At 35.4% G+C, this 17,626-nt stretch overlaps 1 protein-coding gene across 4 annotated transcripts in view; it reads left to right on the plus strand.

Moving 5' to 3' along the window:
- The window catches only part of LOC109111981 (chromodomain-helicase-DNA-binding protein 4-like), a 31,967-nt gene that overhangs the window by 4,154 nt on the left and 10,187 nt on the right, over positions 1 to 17,626 (plus strand). For all 4 annotated transcript variants that reach the window (XM_042776242.1, XM_042776243.1, XM_042776244.1 and 1 more), the window contains exons 4-21: positions 2,486 to 2,713; positions 2,804 to 2,922; positions 5,721 to 5,977; positions 6,084 to 6,208; positions 6,418 to 6,553; positions 7,724 to 7,893; positions 8,037 to 8,270; positions 10,735 to 10,938; positions 11,063 to 11,274; positions 11,365 to 11,496; positions 12,235 to 12,334; positions 12,446 to 12,637; positions 13,447 to 13,647; positions 13,732 to 13,869; positions 14,012 to 14,133; positions 14,726 to 14,899; positions 14,978 to 15,119; positions 15,229 to 15,360. In XM_042776242.1, the coding sequence (XP_042632176.1) occupies positions 2,486 to 2,713; positions 2,804 to 2,922; positions 5,721 to 5,977; positions 6,084 to 6,208; positions 6,418 to 6,553; positions 7,724 to 7,893; positions 8,037 to 8,270; positions 10,735 to 10,938; positions 11,063 to 11,274; positions 11,365 to 11,496; positions 12,235 to 12,334; positions 12,446 to 12,637; positions 13,447 to 13,647; positions 13,732 to 13,869; positions 14,012 to 14,133; positions 14,726 to 14,899; positions 14,978 to 15,119; positions 15,229 to 15,360 (3,018 nt within the window). The remainder of the gene's footprint in view (positions 1 to 2,485; positions 2,714 to 2,803; positions 2,923 to 5,720; positions 5,978 to 6,083; positions 6,209 to 6,417; positions 6,554 to 7,723; positions 7,894 to 8,036; positions 8,271 to 10,734; positions 10,939 to 11,062; positions 11,275 to 11,364; positions 11,497 to 12,234; positions 12,335 to 12,445; positions 12,638 to 13,446; positions 13,648 to 13,731; positions 13,870 to 14,011; positions 14,134 to 14,725; positions 14,900 to 14,977; positions 15,120 to 15,228; positions 15,361 to 17,626) is intronic.

Here is a 17,626-nt window from a genome sequence, read left to right on the forward strand (position 1 = left end):
GTGTGTTCCAGCACAGCTTTTTGGTCTGACACTGCGGCAAGGCATCAACACCGTCGGCTTTCATCGCCGCTAGTTCTCTGAAGACGGCTTGGTGTGTCCCAGCCTTAAAACTGCATCAAACTTCTGTGTTTTGTTGCCAATCGGCCCGTGACTCTTAAGATCCGCCCACGGCACACCTCTAGGAGCTTGGCTGTTTTCGGAGAGAATCGTAAAGCTGTAACTAACTTTCTTTTATTAATCTGATAAAACTAAAGACTCTTTGTAGATATGAAGGATGCAATACTACTATATAGGTACTCAAGATTAACATGAGATTGGCGGAAATGTGTGTGTTATATCCCCTTTAAATAATATCTACAGCTGTTGTGTTCAATAGACTGAAGCCCAATTTATACTTCTGTGTCGAAACGATGCCGTAGCTACGTTGTAGGTTGTGTTTAGCAGTTAGGGGTAGGAGTTTATATGAATGTATGTCTGAGGGGAACTTACTGTCTTTAGAAAAGTTTAGATGGTATTTTTTTATTTTCATCTTACTTCTGTATAATGCATATTAAAGTTCATAAGTGCAGTGCTGCTGTGTTTACACTTTAAATGCTTTAAGCTCCACCTGCGGGCAGAGAGTGAATCTGCGTCTCGTTCAGCTCATCTGCTGTTTCTGTTTCATGCAGATATTTACGTATAGTTTCACAAAACTGAAGTCAAACCATTCTGTTTTTGCTTCAAATTTCGAAATTATACAATCTTAGATTAAAAACTGCTCATGTTGCATGTATGCAGCATCTTTGTTTGGTTCATGATTAAAATGCAGTGGTTGCCTGCCTCTAATTTTAAATGAAAAGAGCAGAGACAAAGCCGTATTTTGTTTATATGAAGAGATTTCTTTTATTTGTTTTACTTATTTATTTGATTTGGGGCTTTAAAATGTAAATTTAGTTTTGTTATTTACATTTACGTTATATTTAATTTTTTTTTATTTAGCAGACGCTTTTATCAAACAGTGACTTACAAATGAGGACAATAGAAGCAATCAAAACCAACAAAAGAGCATAATATGCAAGTGCTATATTAGTATATTATTACAGTTATATATATTATAGTTATATTCCAACATGCAGCATTTTGTCCAAGCAATAATAAAAGGGCACATTTAATTTATTTGTCTTAAATCTCATTTTGTTTTAAAAAAAAAAAAGTTATGAATTGAATCGTGGAATCAAAATCGTGAATCGAATTGAATCATGAGTTGAGTGAATCGTTACATCCCTATTAGTGGCTTATTTTTGTGACTGAAGGTGAGTATCACTGATACAATACTATTGATGTCTCTAGGATTTTTTTTTTTATATATATATTTAACCATTGACTCTAGCCATTCAACATTACTGTATAATTGAGATCTAACAATTTTAACGTATTAGACATTTATAAGACAAAAATAACAACTTCTAATTTAAGTGAACTTAAAACAATCTTCACATAAACCCATTATAATAAATGTCATGTTTAGCTACCCATTCCCTTCAGCAAGTAGAAAATTAAATATTCAGAAATTGATAAACTTATTAAACACTAATATAGAATTATTTTTAAAGCTGCAAAAGTGGTTGATTTTTTTTTTGTTGTTGTTTCTTTCTTTTTTTTTCCTTTTGTTCTTTGATGAACAGACATCACAGCAGCTGGTTATTAGGTTATTTTGGCTGCTATTTCTTTAAGAGCTGCTGCTGCTGAACAAGACACGGATCTGACACGCATCATATTTTCTCACAACTCTTTACCTTTTCTGACCCACTTCAGCTCTTAAAGTCTCTAATGAGCTGATGAGTTGAATCGAGCGTGTAAGGTGAGGGAGAAAGTGCTGCTGTCTAAAGAGTAAAAAAAAAAAGTGCAAACAAATGGTGATACACTAAGAGTAAGATTTTTAACTATTTTTGAAGGAAGACTTGCGCTACAAGGCTACATTAAAAAAAAAATACAGTAAAGACATTAACATTGAAATATTATTATTATTATTATTATTATTATTATTACAATTTAAAATAACAGCTTTCTATTTTAATGTATTTTAAAATGTAACTTATTCCTGTAATGGCAAAGCTACATTTATTTCAGTTTTCAGTGTCACATGATCCTTCAGAAATCATTCTAATAAGCTGATTATTATCAGTGCTGAAAACAATGCTTAAGTCGTGTTGCTTAAATATTTTTGTAGAAACTGTGATCTTTTTTTTTTTTTTTTTTTTTAATCTTTCAATATAAATTTCAAAAGAATAGCATTTATGTAAAATAGAAATCCTTGTAACATTATAAATGTCTTTACTGTCACATTTGATTAATGAAATGCTTTAACAAATCTTACTAAATTCAAACCTTTGAATAGTATTGTACATTAATATAAATCTTAACCTAAAATCTTGTTTTGGACAATGGGCTAGTGATTTTACCAGCATACAAAACTGATCAAAAGGATGTGCTATGTGTCCTCCAGGATATCGCCATCAGTTCTCCGGAGCCAGTGCAAGGCCCCGATTTGGACGATGGTGAAGAAGACCGTTCAGAAAGCGAGGGTAGCGACTACACACCTGGCAGGAAAAAGAAGAAAAGAGCCTGCACCACAAAGGACAAGAAAAGAAGCAGCTCTGGTGCTGACAGAAACTCCGCAGCTTCCAAACGGAGGGAACCTGAAGAAGAGGAAGACGAGGATGATGACGATGCTGTGAGTTCATATGGGATTTAAACTCATGATGTTAAAATAAATACAAATTGAATCACTCAGTTCTATAAGTTTTTTTCTGAACTGATTTTGGAGCCAAAAAGTTCCTCTCAGCTTTTGGATACCTGGGGTATGGAGGACATCGATCATGTTTTCACTGAGGAAGACTATAGAACTCTGACCAACTACAAAGCCTTCAGCCAGTTCGTCAGGTATGAGTGCATTACCCACATTACCAATATGAGAAAAGTCATTGAACGTTTTTATTGTAAATTCACTATTAAAACAACTATATTGCAGTGTTTATTGTAAGTGATTTAGCTGTGCACAACATCATCCATGTCCCCTCACAATTTTTCAAACAAACTAGACATCTCTGCTTCATTAGAGGTCGACCGATAGTGGATTTTGTCGATACCGATAGCTAGGTTGGACCACGCTGGCTGATACAGATTAATTAACCGATAGTTTTTAAAATGGATACTGAACAAAAACTAAAAAATAGTGCTTTATTTAAAAAAAAAAAAAAGAAAACACACAGTACTGAATCATACTACTACTAGTAGTAATAATAATAAAAGTAATAATAATAGTAATAGTAAATGTTGAAATTACCACAAAATCCATTTTATTTTTTCCTAAATTCCGTTTTTTTTTTTTTTTTTTTTTTTTTTTTTTTTTTTACAAATTCCATTATTTCCGTTTGAATTGTTCTGGATTCAGTTTTTTTCCGTTTGAATTTTTCTTCACTCTGTTTTAATAGTTAAAGTTTATTAATCAAAAAGCAAGTCTAATTAATTAAAACCATGAAACGTATACATTATTATGTTTAGGGCCCTATGAACTGTTTTATTTTTTCTCACCACATTTTTTTATTGTTACCAAATTCTCTGTTTTAGCATGTCTAATTATTTGAATCCACGAAACAACTTAATGTATTATTTTTTTTCTTAAAGAAGCCTTATGATTTTTTTCCTCTTTTTTTTTTTTGTCATTTGATGAACAGACATCACAGCAGCTGGTTATTTCTTTAAGAGCTGCAGCTGCTGAATATGACGTGGATCTGACACACATCATATTTTCTCTGAACTCTTTACCTTTTCTGACCCATTTCAGCTCTTAAAGTCTCTATTAATGAGCTGATGAGTTAAATCAGGTGTGTTAGATGAGTGAGACTGGGCTGCTCCAGTACAGTTTTGAAAACCATTTCATAGACATGTTCTTAAATGTGACTCATAAAATATATAAACATGCATGCACAGTTTTAAGGCAGCTTGAATTGCCTTTTTGGTAACTTCATGATTAAACTGACCATGACATTGCATGCATGTAGTTTATTTCACGCCTGGTTCTGAAGTGTAGTGGAGCATGTGTCTGAAACGTCTCCCGTTCAGTCATTCTGCAACTGAATAAATGCACTGCTTGTCTAGAGAAAAAGCGACAGAAGCAGCAGTTGTGAGTAGGGTGGCCAATCCTAGCCCCGCCTCTCTGTTAATTGCGTTAAATATTTTTAACACGTTAAACTGATAAAATGAATCGCCTGCGTTAACACGCTAATTTTGACACCATTAGTTTTAACAATATTTTAAATTGTTGAAATTCATTTTAATTACATAGGCTACTATTACATTTAATTAAATACTCATATTATGCATTGTAAACTATCCAAAATTACAGCATTTAAATGGTAGGGTTCTCCTTGCTTTGTCTTTCTTAGTGAATGGGACACAGATTTTACTGATACTAGTAAAATCTATATATTGAATAATATTTGTCAAATAATGTTCTTTGAATTTTTCTTCCTGTGGGAAAGCATCCCAGCCAGAAACTACAATAATTTACTATGAATTAAATGGAAATTAAATTAAATACAATTTATTGTGTAACCAAAATACTAATTATGCCCAGAAAAAAAACATAATAAGTGGCTTTTAATTATAAACAAGCCTGAAATACACCTGGACTCTTATTTTGAAATGTCTACTATTGCAGGATGATCTGTCAGATGAGAGATGAAATCTGCATTCTTACAAGTTACAACCGTCTAAAACATATTATATAAAGGTCACAAAGTAACTGGAGTTCATAATCAATCACTTGGCATAAATGTGCTGTATTCATTGATTGAGGATCACTTTGAAGCAGTCTGAAGCACTGTTGCTCGATCCTGTAGAACACGCAACAGCGCTGCCTAGAGACACAACATGCAGTGCACTTTTTTTTAATTAATTCATATACTTTTGAAGTTTAATAAGCAATAGGCTGTATCGCGATTTCATGTTGTTCCATCGCCAAAATATCTTAAAATGATCATTAAGATTGTTGATTTACCATTTCATTTACTGAAGACCTTTGACATTAAATTCAATAAAACTCTCATGGAGGATTTTCGCTTTATTTGCACATGTGCTCCTAAATACATTTTATAGTTCCCACACATCTATTTTTAGGCGCATATGCGAGTGAAGCACCCACACTGTGGTCTCTGCAGCTAACTGTTGCTGTAGTTTTTTTTGCTTTCTATTGTCACCTTTGGCTTGCTTAGTTGGAGTTTAAAAAAACTCTTAAAGGGATAGTTCACCAAAACATTTAAAATTGTCATTTACTCACCCTCAAGATGTTCCAAACCTGTATGAGTTTCTTTTTTCTGTTGAGCACTAAAGATATTTTGAAGAATGTTGGTAACCAAACAGTTGCCATTGACTTATAATATGGGGAAAAATACTATGGGATTCAATGGCTAACATTTGGGTGAACTATTTTACTGATTTGACTGTAGTGACACTATCGGATGAGAACAGAGCTTGAGCTGAAAAATGACACCATTGTCTTATGTAGAGCCGCTTTTTAAGCTGGATGTTTCATAGTTTTTGAACTTCACACAGTTGTTGAACTGAACTACGTCAACTCAACACTGTACTGACTTGAACTGAATAAAGACACTGTCTTTTTTAGAGCTGGTTTGTCACATATTTTAAGAAGCTTACATCGTCCCCCTACAATCTCACAGGCCTCTGATCGCTGCCAAGAACCCAAAAATTGCTGTTTCCAAAATGATGATGGTTCTGGGAGCGAAGTGGAGGGAGTTCAGCACTAACAACCCTCTTCGGGGTTCGGCTGCTGCCACCACAGCCCTGGCGGCCGCTAGTGCCTCTGTATCAGTTGAAACTGCAGAAGACAGGCCAGTCACTGCGCCCACATCCCAAATCAGTGCCGAGGCCACACCAGCAGCTCCCATACGCAAGGCCAAGACAAAAGAGGGCAAGGGTGAGAGCAAAATTGTTTCACTTCTTTTAACTTGTGATATTATGATTTGGTTTTTCACTAATTTTTTGCTGCATGGGAAGATGATGCTAATTCCTGTGCATTTCAGGGCCAAATGCGCGCAAGAAGTCCAAACCCGCACCCAAACCTCAAGAGAAGAAGGTGAAGACCAAAAAAGTTGCTCCTCTGAAGATCAAACTAGGAGGCTTCAGCAGCAAGAGGAAACGCTCATCTGTAAGGACTTCATTTCTACCCCCCACCCCCCTTCCTTTTTTCCAGCTTGCCTTTGCACTCATCCTTTAACCTTTTTCCATGAAAGATGTTTTTTCTTCACTCTGCTCTAATTTTAGACATAGTATCTCGCTAATGACATCCAAGTAATTTTCTGGTCATTTATCAGACTCTGTATTTCTCCGCCATTTATTTCAAATTCTCTCTTTTAGAGTGAAGAGGATGATGTTGACGTGGACAGTGACTTTGATGATGGCAGTATGAACAGTGTGTCTGTTTCGAATGGATCAAATAGCCGCAGTAGTCGCAGCAGCACTAAAAAGAAGCCCAAAAAGAAGACAAAAAAAGGTGAGGATCGTATGTTCTCTGTCTATCAGTGCTTGGGAATATTATTAGGCTTAAACAGGCCAAGGTTACACCTTCTATCTGTCATAATCCCTTCAGAGAACAACTTAAGGGACGAAGACTATTTAGTTAGTAAAACATTGTATCTTGTACATATTAAAACCCTGAGGAATATTTGCAAAGTCTAGAGTGAAGTGTTCTTGAAATTAGATATCCTTTCCTAAAAATACAAATGCATTTGAGGCACATTACTATCATAGAGCTCTATGAAATCAGTTTTATATTTATAGACTAGAGTGTCCTCAGTGTAAGGCATTTTATGATGGAAGAACAAAATAGATGATTTTTTAGAATGCAAGGTATTGATCATGTGAATATTACTATTAGGAAAGGCATTCGAGAACTTAAACTTGACCAAAGAGGGACGGACTTTACTCATTTTTTATAAAAAAATAAAAATAAAAGAAAAAATTTAAGCAGTATTCTTGAGTGTGAAAATGGCTGTTTTGTGAATGTTTAAAATTATAGAGAGTTAATGGTCACATGATTATGATCAGATGACTTGGTGAAAGACACTGCTTTCACATGTGCCAAGTTTGTTGTTTGCTCTCCCTAAAGAAGGCCTGTGCTGAAACACATTGGAGAGTTTTTAGATTTCTTCAATTCTTTCAATTTTTATTTTTCTGGATTTCTTTTGCATTGCAGTTTTTCTGGATTGTTTGATTGCTTTAAGAGTTCTTTACTGGTTCAATTAATTAAACCTTAAGTAAAAATCATTTCTAATTAATTGAAATCATTAAACTTTTTTTTAACAACTAGTTTAACAATAATAAATTTTTTTATGCCAAAATTGTGTGTTTATGTTCTAATTTATTATGTTCTAATTCTGTATTTGATTTAATATAAATTTATAATAATTTTTTATTTTTTTTTTTGCAAACAAACTAAAGAAAAATGTTATTCCGTAAAGTTTTTATTTGATCTTTATTTCGAGAAGTACATTCTTCTATACAATAGTAATATATTTATTTGTCATAAATGAAGTGACATTTTGCAATATGGTAGTTCATTTTTTATGACTGGATTCCACTATTCTCTCCTAGTTTTTCACGTCAAGGAAATCATAGGGTCCTTCTATCATTCGTTGATCTGTCCTTTCTCCTTCTCTGCTAGGTGATGATGATGGTGATGGATATGAGACGGATCATCAGGATTACTGTGAGGTTTGTCAGCAGGGAGGAGAGATCATTCTCTGTGACACCTGTCCACGAGCTTATCACATGGTCTGCTTGGACCCTGATATGGAGAAGGCACCGGAGGGCACCTGGAGCTGCCCACACTGTGTGAGTGTACCAACTATGAATCTCCACATTTTCAATATAAAACTGCAGCACTTGCCTCCTGTAAAATGTTTGGTTTTGTCCAACGAGCTGAATTTCAAGCCCTGATGTGCCACTGTACTCAGCATTATCCCTTCCTCTTTCAGGAGAAGATGGGCATCCAGTGGGAGGCTCGCGAGGATGCATCAGACGGTGAGGAGGATAATGAGGTGGGAGGCGAGGCAGAAGAGGACGACCATCACATGGAGTTCTGCAGAGTGTGTAAGGACGGCGGAGAGCTGCTGTGCTGTGACTCCTGCCCCTCATCGTACCACATCCACTGCCTTAACCCACCCCTGCCCGAGATTCCCAACGGAGAATGGATCTGCCCTCGCTGCACCGTGAGTCAACTGCGTTACAACTTCTAAATAGGCTTAAAGGTCTGAGGTCACATGTGGCACTGTCAGTTTTCAAGAAATTTCATATTTGACTGTTTAATTAAATGATTTATTAATGTTACTGTTGTTTATATTTTCATTGTTTAGGTTTTATATATATATCCGGTCTTATATGTATATATAAAACCTAAACAATTAAAATATAAACAACAGCGGTAACACTTAAATGAACAAGGTTTAGTGCAGCCTTTCTAATATTCATAATTAATGAACAAATAAATATTCATAAATGTCAAAAATAGTATAAAATATATATATGTGTGTGTTTCAGCAAAAGAAAAGGAAAGGCTGCATTAATTGTTACCTATAAGGTTAAAAAAAAATTATTGAGGTTTTAATAAATAATTATGCATAATGTTGATTTCTCAGTATTGGCATCAGCCATTAAAAATTCCATATCGTTGACCACTAGACGTTTTAAGCTGTGAAACTTGCAGAATGTTTTAATGGTACATAGTAGGGGTGTGCGATACTATAATTTTTGATTGTGGACAATTTAAATGTCTTCAATGCTTTTGAAGAAATATTGTAGAATCGTGCTACAGCGCATATTATATCAGTTGCAGTTCTGGAGCCTCTGCCTCAATGTACGGTACAATGCAACATACATTCACATCAAATATTAACTCATCTGTAGAGATACACTCACGGGACACTGCACTTATTCGCAGTCACAAAAGTACATTATTTGCATGTGCTTTAAAGCCTTGCCGTTTTAACATTTCATTTGTGTGCTGTTCTGACATGCAACTTTCTGAGCGCATACACATGAAGCGCACACACACTAAAGCCTGTCAAACAGCGCCTGATTACTGGACTATGTTATCTTTTGCATCTGATTGTGCTAATACTGTCAAAAACACACAAGGTTTACATATATAAACTGTTGGTTACGACGAGTGAAAGTAAAAAGTGAGAGAAAACAGATGGTTGCAGCTCTTAAAGCTACAGCAGAATAATAGTACTAAACATCCTGCCGCTTAATTTCTTTCTTGTGCTGAACTCAAAAGAAGGTATTTTGAAGAATGTGGGTAAGCAAACAGTTGCTGTTGCCCATTGACGTTGACAGATGGGGAAAAAATATCATGGAAGTCAGTGGGGACCAGCAACTGTTTGGTTACCCACATTCTTCAAAGTAACTTTTATGTTCAACAGAAGAACTTGACTGAAGAACTTTAATACAGTTGCTTTAATAAGAATCAATGTATAATTTAAACAGTGAAGTGAATATAGTGTTTTATTTTTATATTTGTTCATTCGATTTCTTGAATGCTAATACAATAATCATACCTGAAAATAAAGCAGTTTGTTTCATGTGAATTTGTAATGTGTATCTTTTTTCTTATTTTTTAATAACAAAGATAAAATAATGATAAAGATTTTTACCTTCGCCCAATTTGGCCTAAATGTCTGCAATCCTTATTTTATTTTGTTACCTCATAAATGTTTTGTTTTTAAAATAGGGAAATTCGTTTGGGTGTGCTCAGACAACTTACAAAATATAACCAACATGACAAGGAATTGTGATAAAATTGTGAATCATGATTTTCCTGAAAAAAAAAAATCATATGATATTTTTGTCATATGGTCCACCCCTAATACAAAGACCTCTTAAATGCCAAAAGATCAAGGCAAGTTTGATTTCTCATGTCATGACCCTTTTAAATCTCAGTGTATTATTTTTATTCAGTTCTAGGTAACACAATCAGATTAAACTGATTTTTTTGTTTAATTATCCAAATAATATAGCTATTATTATCAGAGCATGTGAGCAGAGCATAGCATCACGAAAGGGTAGCATCATTTTACCAGCATTGCCCAGTACAGCTGTACTACACTAAGTTAAAGCTTCATTGGAAACAGGAACAAGTATACTAGTAGAAATTTCCTGTCGGTGCGTTATTTGAGTGGACTTTGCTTTTCCGGTGAGCATGAGTGGTACAAGAGAAGAGTGACTTTTTCGGCTCTCATTTTCGGCCGTTTTTCTCTTTTGGCCAAAAACCGAAAATGCATATTAATTTAATACATATGCATTTTATATAATATACATGCATAATAAATATAATTATTAATTAATTACATGTGATTACTAATGTACAAAAAACTACTTTTGAAATATTTAGATATAATTTATAATTAATATAAATGTTGTATATAAATAATTGGGATTCAAATAATATGTACAAATAACCTAGCTTTGATAATTCATAAATGCATGACTGTTGTTAATAATAATAATGTATGGGTATTACCCTTTTCAGTCCACTTATTAATATACTTAGACTTAATTAGGTTCATATTAAATTAACCATTAACCATTATTTTTGATAATAATGTATACAAGAAATATAGCTTTGACTCTTTCCACATTGTGAAATAATTTATACCGATATTGTTTTCCCTCCAGTGCCCTACTATGAAAGGTAAGGTGCAGAAGATTCTGACCTGGCGCTGGAGTGAACCTCCTCCTCCGACCCCTGTGCCACGACCCAGTGACCTCCCTGCTGATGCTCCTAACCCCATGCCATTAGCTGGTCGCCCTGAGAGGGAGTTCTTTGTTAAATGGCACAATATGTCCTACTGGCACTGCTCCTGGGTTTCCGAGCTGCAGGTACCAGCACTGGTTCTTACTGCGGTCTTAAAATGCCATTTTGAATCCAGCTTCAGGCTGAATTTACACACAATAAGTTCACTTGGTCTTAATTTTGGTCCACACCTTCTCTTGCTCTCTCTAGCTGGAAATGCACTGTCAGGTAATGTTCAGAAACTACCAGCGCAAGAATGACATGGACGAACCCCAACCCGTAGACTTCGGTGTTGAGGGAGATGAGGACAAGAGCGAAAAGAGGAAGAAAAAAGACCCCACCTATGCTCGGATGGAGGAGAAGTACTACCGCTTCGGCATCAAGATGGAGTGGATGATGATTCACCGTATCCTGAACCATAGGTGAGATGGGCTCAAGAACTTTAGATTGAAATGATTTAGATCAGTTTCATGGCTTTGCTCACATCGTATCTGTTGTTTTATTCTTCTCAGTGTGGATAAGAAGAATAACTGTCACTACCTCATCAAGTGGAGGGATTTAACTTATGATCAGGCCACCTGGGAGGCAGATGATATGGATATACCAGAGTTTGACACCTACAAACTGCAATACTGGAACCACAGGTATACATGTGCATGGACGCTACTGTTAAAGAAAACACAAAACCGCATTCGAAAAGCATTTAACTTCAAAATAATGTGAAGTAACATAATGCTGTTTAATGTATATTCTCATTTAAATAATTTTTGCAATTCCTGACAGTGTTATTTTAGTATTGTTTATGTACCGTTATAGTTTCTACTCCAATTTTATTTTTATATTTTCAAGCTTTTATTTTAATTTTAGTTTTAGTGATTTTGTTGTACTTAGTAATTTTTCATTTTTTTATGTTACTGTTTATAGTAAATGTATTTTTATTTAACTATATATGATTATAGTTTTTATTAATATTTAAAATGGGCTTTTTTATATTTTCAGTTTTTAATTTTTGTTTGTGCTTTTGTAATTTTTAATTTACTATTATTATTACTATTTTATATTATATTATTATTAGTAATTTTAGTGCTTCAACTTAAACTTATTTCAGTTACTTGTTTTTCAAGTAGTTCAAGATTTTCAACAAAAGTTTTAAATAACAAATGTTTTTAATAATTTTAGTTACCAATAACCCTGATTCCTGCTAAAACAGCCTTGATTACATTAGTATGCAAAAAGGCCTTATAAAGGTAGTAAAAGCTATACAAAAGATTTTGAAGATTTCTTTAATGAATTAAGAGAGAAATGTGTAATCTTTAGGTTCATAGATGCTCATCAGCACATGCTCATCATGTGCATCTCTTTTTGTTTTTGTTTTCTTAAAGGGAGTTGATGATGGGTGATGAAGGTAAACCAGGAAAGAAAATTAAGGTCAAAGGAAAGGTGCGAAAACTGGACCGACCTCCAGAGAACCCTGTCGTGGATGTAAGTCAGCTGCATTGTTTTCATCCTACATAAAACACTGCACCTATTAGACCCAGCTGCACCATTCACTTGCTCAACAATGCCTGAAATACTTTTCTTATTCTCCTGTAGCCCACTATTAAGTTTGAGCGTCAGCCAGATTATCTGGACGCTACAGGCGGGACCTTGCATCCATACCAGATGGAGGGGCTCAACTGGCTCCGCTTCTCCTGGGCTCAGGGAACCGACACCATCCTGGCAGACGAGATGGGTCTGGGAAAGACCGTGCAAACTGCTGTTTTCCTCTATTCACTGTATAAAGAGGTGTGCAGTTTTATGTTTTATATAATAATTTTTTTAAAGTTTTAAGTTTAAAGTTTTATGTTTTATATAATAATTTTTTTTTTTTTTGTAACATTACAAATGACTTTTACTGACACTTCTGGTTAGGGCTGCACAATTAATCGAATTTCTAATCACGATTACAATTATGGATGCCACTATTACGTAATCGTTCAAAGCGCCAATTAATCGTTCGTAAGTCCACTTATGTTATTCTGCATGCCTAAGATATGTTTTTTTTTTCTTTCTACATGTTATTTTAGGGTTTTTTCCATTGTTTTAGTTTTAGTATAACATACCATTCATATTTTTTTATATAATTTAAAGAAACCAATCCGATGTATAGTTGACATTTGAGGCTTAATACTATAGAAAAGCACTTTTTCAGTTAGATTTTTTAACTCGTTTATTTTCATAAAAAAATACGGCATGCCGTTGCATCAAACAATGGTATAAACATCAATCAATGTAAATTGTGATAATCGTAATTAATAATCGCAGTTACAGTTTCAAGGGAATAATCGACAATTATGATTTTTGTCATAATCGTGCAGCCCTAGAAGCCATTTAATGCATCCTTGCTCAATTAAGTATTAATTTCTTTAAAAAAAAAATCTTACTGATCCCAAATGGTATTTAAGTGGTAGTGTATATTTTCATACAATGCTATTGCGAAATAATATATTTTATATTTTGTAAGTGTAAAAATTAAATGTCATTGAATGTTACATTACTACCTTCATACTGTATATCCTCTTCAGTTGTAAAGTGCTGGTGTTTTCGTTCTCCAGGGTCATTCGAAGGGTCCGTTCCTGGTGAGTGCCCCCCTGTCCACCATCATTAACTGGGAGCGAGAGTTTGAAATGTGGGCCCCGGGTATGTATGTCGTCACATACGTCGGTGATAAGGACAGCAGGGCTGTCATCAGAGAAAACGAGTTCTCCTTTGAGAACAATGCCATCCGCGGTGGCAAGAAACCCTCTAGGATGAAGGTTAGTGAGAACTCTGCTTTCCATTGAAGAATCTTAAGACACTTGAATCCATTTATGAGTGATTGTTTCCTTTTGATAATGCAGAAAGAAGCCTCCGTGAAGTTCCATGTTCTCTTGACCTCCTATGAGTTGATCACTATTGACACAGCTGTTCTGGGCTCCATCGACTGGGCTTGTTTGGTAGTTGATGAGGCCCACAGACTGAAGAATAATCAGTCAAAGGTGAGACCAACATAGATTATGTAATAATTTAAGTATGATGTAGACTGACAATGTAGTTAATTTTTTTACAAATGTATATTACATTGTTCATTTTTATAGTGGTTTAGAGGTTTTGATGTTTTGCTGTGGTATTTTTATGTAGTTTTTCAGGGTGCTCAACAACTACCCACTGCAGCATAAGTTGTTGTTGACTGGAACTCCTCTACAGAACAACTTAGAAGAGCTTTTCCATCTTCTCAACTTCCTCACACCAGAGAGATTCAGGTGTGTTTCTGATTAATTTCAAATCCAAGGATCATGCAGGAACTTGTGAGAAACTTTCAAAGATAGTTTTTTCCAACAGAATCTTGAAATACTGTGTGTATATATAGTCATGATATTAGATAAAAATAGGGAAAATAAATATATACATTTCTATAGATAACAAATGTACAAAAATAATTAATATAAGGTATATACATATAAGGGATGCACCTAAAATTCGTTTTTTTTTTTTTTTTTCTTCAAAAAATTGTCATTCTTTTTTGGCTTAAAAAGAAAAATGGCCTAAAATATATGGTGCATCCCACTGCCCAGCAGTGTTCAGCATGCAGGTTTCACTCTCCCTCTAGCCGTTGTCACTGCAAGGTGTGGCGCTCTGCTCAATATTCAGCTCAATGACTGCTCTTTCCATTGAGTTGCTCATGGCCCATGCAATCGCTCCATTCACATACCGTTCAAAGCAAAGTCCGCTCAAATAACGCTCAAGTTTTATGAATTTGTTTTTTTTTGTACATTTTAAATAAAACCCTTTAGCAGCATCTGGTGGCCCCCTGGGCATCTGCAGACATAAATAACACTATCTCTCATTCTGCAGTAATCTTGAGGGTTTCTTGGAGGAATTTGCAGACATTGCTAAGGAAGACCAAATCAAAAAGCTTCATGACATGCTGGGACCACACATGCTCAGGAGACTCAAAGCCGACGTGTTCAAGCACATGCCTTCCAAAACAGAGCTCATCCTCCGAGTCGAGCTCAGCCCCATGCAGAAGTGAGTATGTGATGAGGAATAGTCGGAGAAGTAGGTTACAGGAGGCAGAGTTTCTAAATCTTTTATCTGTGAATCCAGGAAATATTACAAGTTCATCCTGACCCGCAATTTTGAGGCTCTAAATACTCGTAGTGGAGGAAACCAGGTTTCTCTACTGAACGTTGTCATGGATCTCAAGAAGTGCTGTAATCATCCCTATCTTTTCCCCGTTGCTGCTATGGTACAATCTACTTTTATCTCTTTCTGTACCTTTAATAATTGACCAATAACATATGTCACATTATGTGATGTTTGAGTAAATTGGTTACTCGATTGGCTGTGTGAAACAGGAAGCTGCCAAGATGCCCAATGGGATGTATGAGGGCAGCACCCTGACTAAAGCCTCTGGCAAACTGCTGCTACTGCATAAGATGCTGCGTAAACTCAAGGAGGGCGGACACAGAGTGCTCATCTTCTCTCAGGTAAACAAGCATTTATTCATTTACTTGGGGTTCATTTACCTTTTATGTAGAGATGCACCGATTGCAGTTTTCTTGGCTGATTCAGATTTTCATCATTATTATTATTTTATTTAAATTTTTTGTAAGTGTGACCTGCCGATACCGATTTTTGCCGATTCCGATTTTCTTTCTAAGAACTATAAATAACTCTCAAAATAAAGTGCTCTGTGACTGGAAAGAGGTAGAAATGAGTTGCTGTATATAACAAAACAAATGTCATGTCCCTCTATGTTTGTCATCTTTCACTTCAAATTCTTACATTTTCTATTAATTCAATTAGAATTATAAGAAACCTTAGATTTGTTACCATTTAAATAGGGCTGCATTCCATCGAAATGGAATCGAAATCGTGATTTGACAGTGGCTGCGATTGTCATGCGTATCTTTCAGTGAAGCACGGTTCTGTGATCAGCATTAAATCTCCATTCAAAGGACCAGAGGGCACTCTCGCGCTAAAACTCCAAATACGCCTCTCAGAAGAAACCCAGGAAATGCCTATAGCAGTAGTTGGATAAACAGAAGATTTAACTGCTTTTATAGATTCAGCGCGACTAATAAACACAATTATGACAATATATGGTTTATCTGAGTTATTATTATTATTATTATTATTATTATTATTATTATTATAATAAAGTATATTTATAATGCAATGCCTTTATCACTGCTTAGAATATTATGAAATATGTTGCGTGCCTTATTCTATGTAAGAAAACACATCATCTCACAGAAGGATTCATTTCAAAGTATATTTTTAATTTATTGAGTTAGTTTGGAGTAAAAATATGTTATTATTAAATGTTGTATTTTCACATGCTTTCAGGTGGAGCAGCATTTACTACACAGAGCCATAGTTCACTGAGAAGCTATGCAAACAGCTGTCATTATCGCGAATGATTTCTTCAATGTCATAATCGCGCAATAAAATTGTCTGCAATATTTTTTTATAACTTGTCAGTTCTGTCTTTGGTGGTTGGTAGAATATTTATGATTGGTCTTTGTGTATTTCGTCGATCACGTTGATTTGTTATCGATTAATCTAACGCATTTTTTAAAAAAAATCTAATGCAGGTTGCGTTGCGTAGTTTGAGTCTTGAAGCTATTAAATGATTTTCACTGTGTTGCAGCAATTAAACATTTTACCACCAGGTTGCAATATTTGACACCATATTCGGTTAACTGTGATCTTCCGTTTTGATTTCAAAAGAATAATCATGAAGAGGTCACAGCGAAGTGTGGCGTTGGACCATTTTGATTTAAAAAGCGAAATAGTTCACTGCAAACATTGCGATGCCGTGTATAAGTACAACACGGTCACGACCCAAATGATGTACCACTTAAACAAAGTGCATCCGTCCCTGGTTAATGTCGGTGGCGGTACATCCTGCTCAGCCTCTCGAGTCTCAACCTAGCATCAAGTCGCCGTTAGCACGGACTTGGAGCTGTGATGCACAACGAGCAGAGAAAATTACCCAAGGGATCTGCAAGTTCATTGAGATGGATATTCTGCCCTTAAGTATTGTTGAGGGCAATGGTTTTTCAAGAACTGATACATTTATTGGAACCAGCATATCAAATTCCATCACGACGTACCATCACCAGTCTGGTAGAATCTCACTACGAAGAACGAAAGCAGCAGCTGTTAAAATAATTACGCGGAGGTACCTGTGCATCCCGGTGTTCTGTCGATGTAGCATACTTTGTCAGAATAGCATACCGGAAGTTGAGTTTTATGGGGTTATGCTGTTTTGATAGCCCCTGGTTTAATAAAAATACAGTTTATTAAATTGAATTCCACCAATTTCACTGCTGTGCATGCGCATTAACCGAAGGTATCCCATTCTGATGGGTATGGTGTTACGTCAGAACACCAGAACACCGGCAACGTCAGTCCCCTCCGAGCGGGTGTTTTTCAGTGGCTGGACTAACGGTAACCAGGTTGCGGTCGCTTCTGACCCCAGATCATGTCAATATGCTTATATTTCTCAACAAAAATCAGTAGACTGGTGCAGAAGTTGTATGCGAGTTAGTTATTTTTCACGAGGCTTTACGTAGCCTAATTTGTTAAGTTAGCCTAATTGTTAGGAAGGCTAGTATCTGGCCCTTTCTTCTGGCTTGGATAGTTTTGAGTTACATTTTGACAAAACCTGTAGTTATTTTTTAACATGATTTTTTTATTATTATTATTATTTTGGAACAAATGAGGTCTCTGTTTAAGAACGCCGGC

The sequence above is a fragment of the Cyprinus carpio genome, chromosome A19, assembly GCF_018340385.1.
Source record: "Cyprinus carpio isolate SPL01 chromosome A19, ASM1834038v1, whole genome shotgun sequence".
In the NCBI taxonomy this organism is placed as follows: domain Eukaryota; kingdom Metazoa; phylum Chordata; class Actinopteri; order Cypriniformes; family Cyprinidae; genus Cyprinus; species Cyprinus carpio.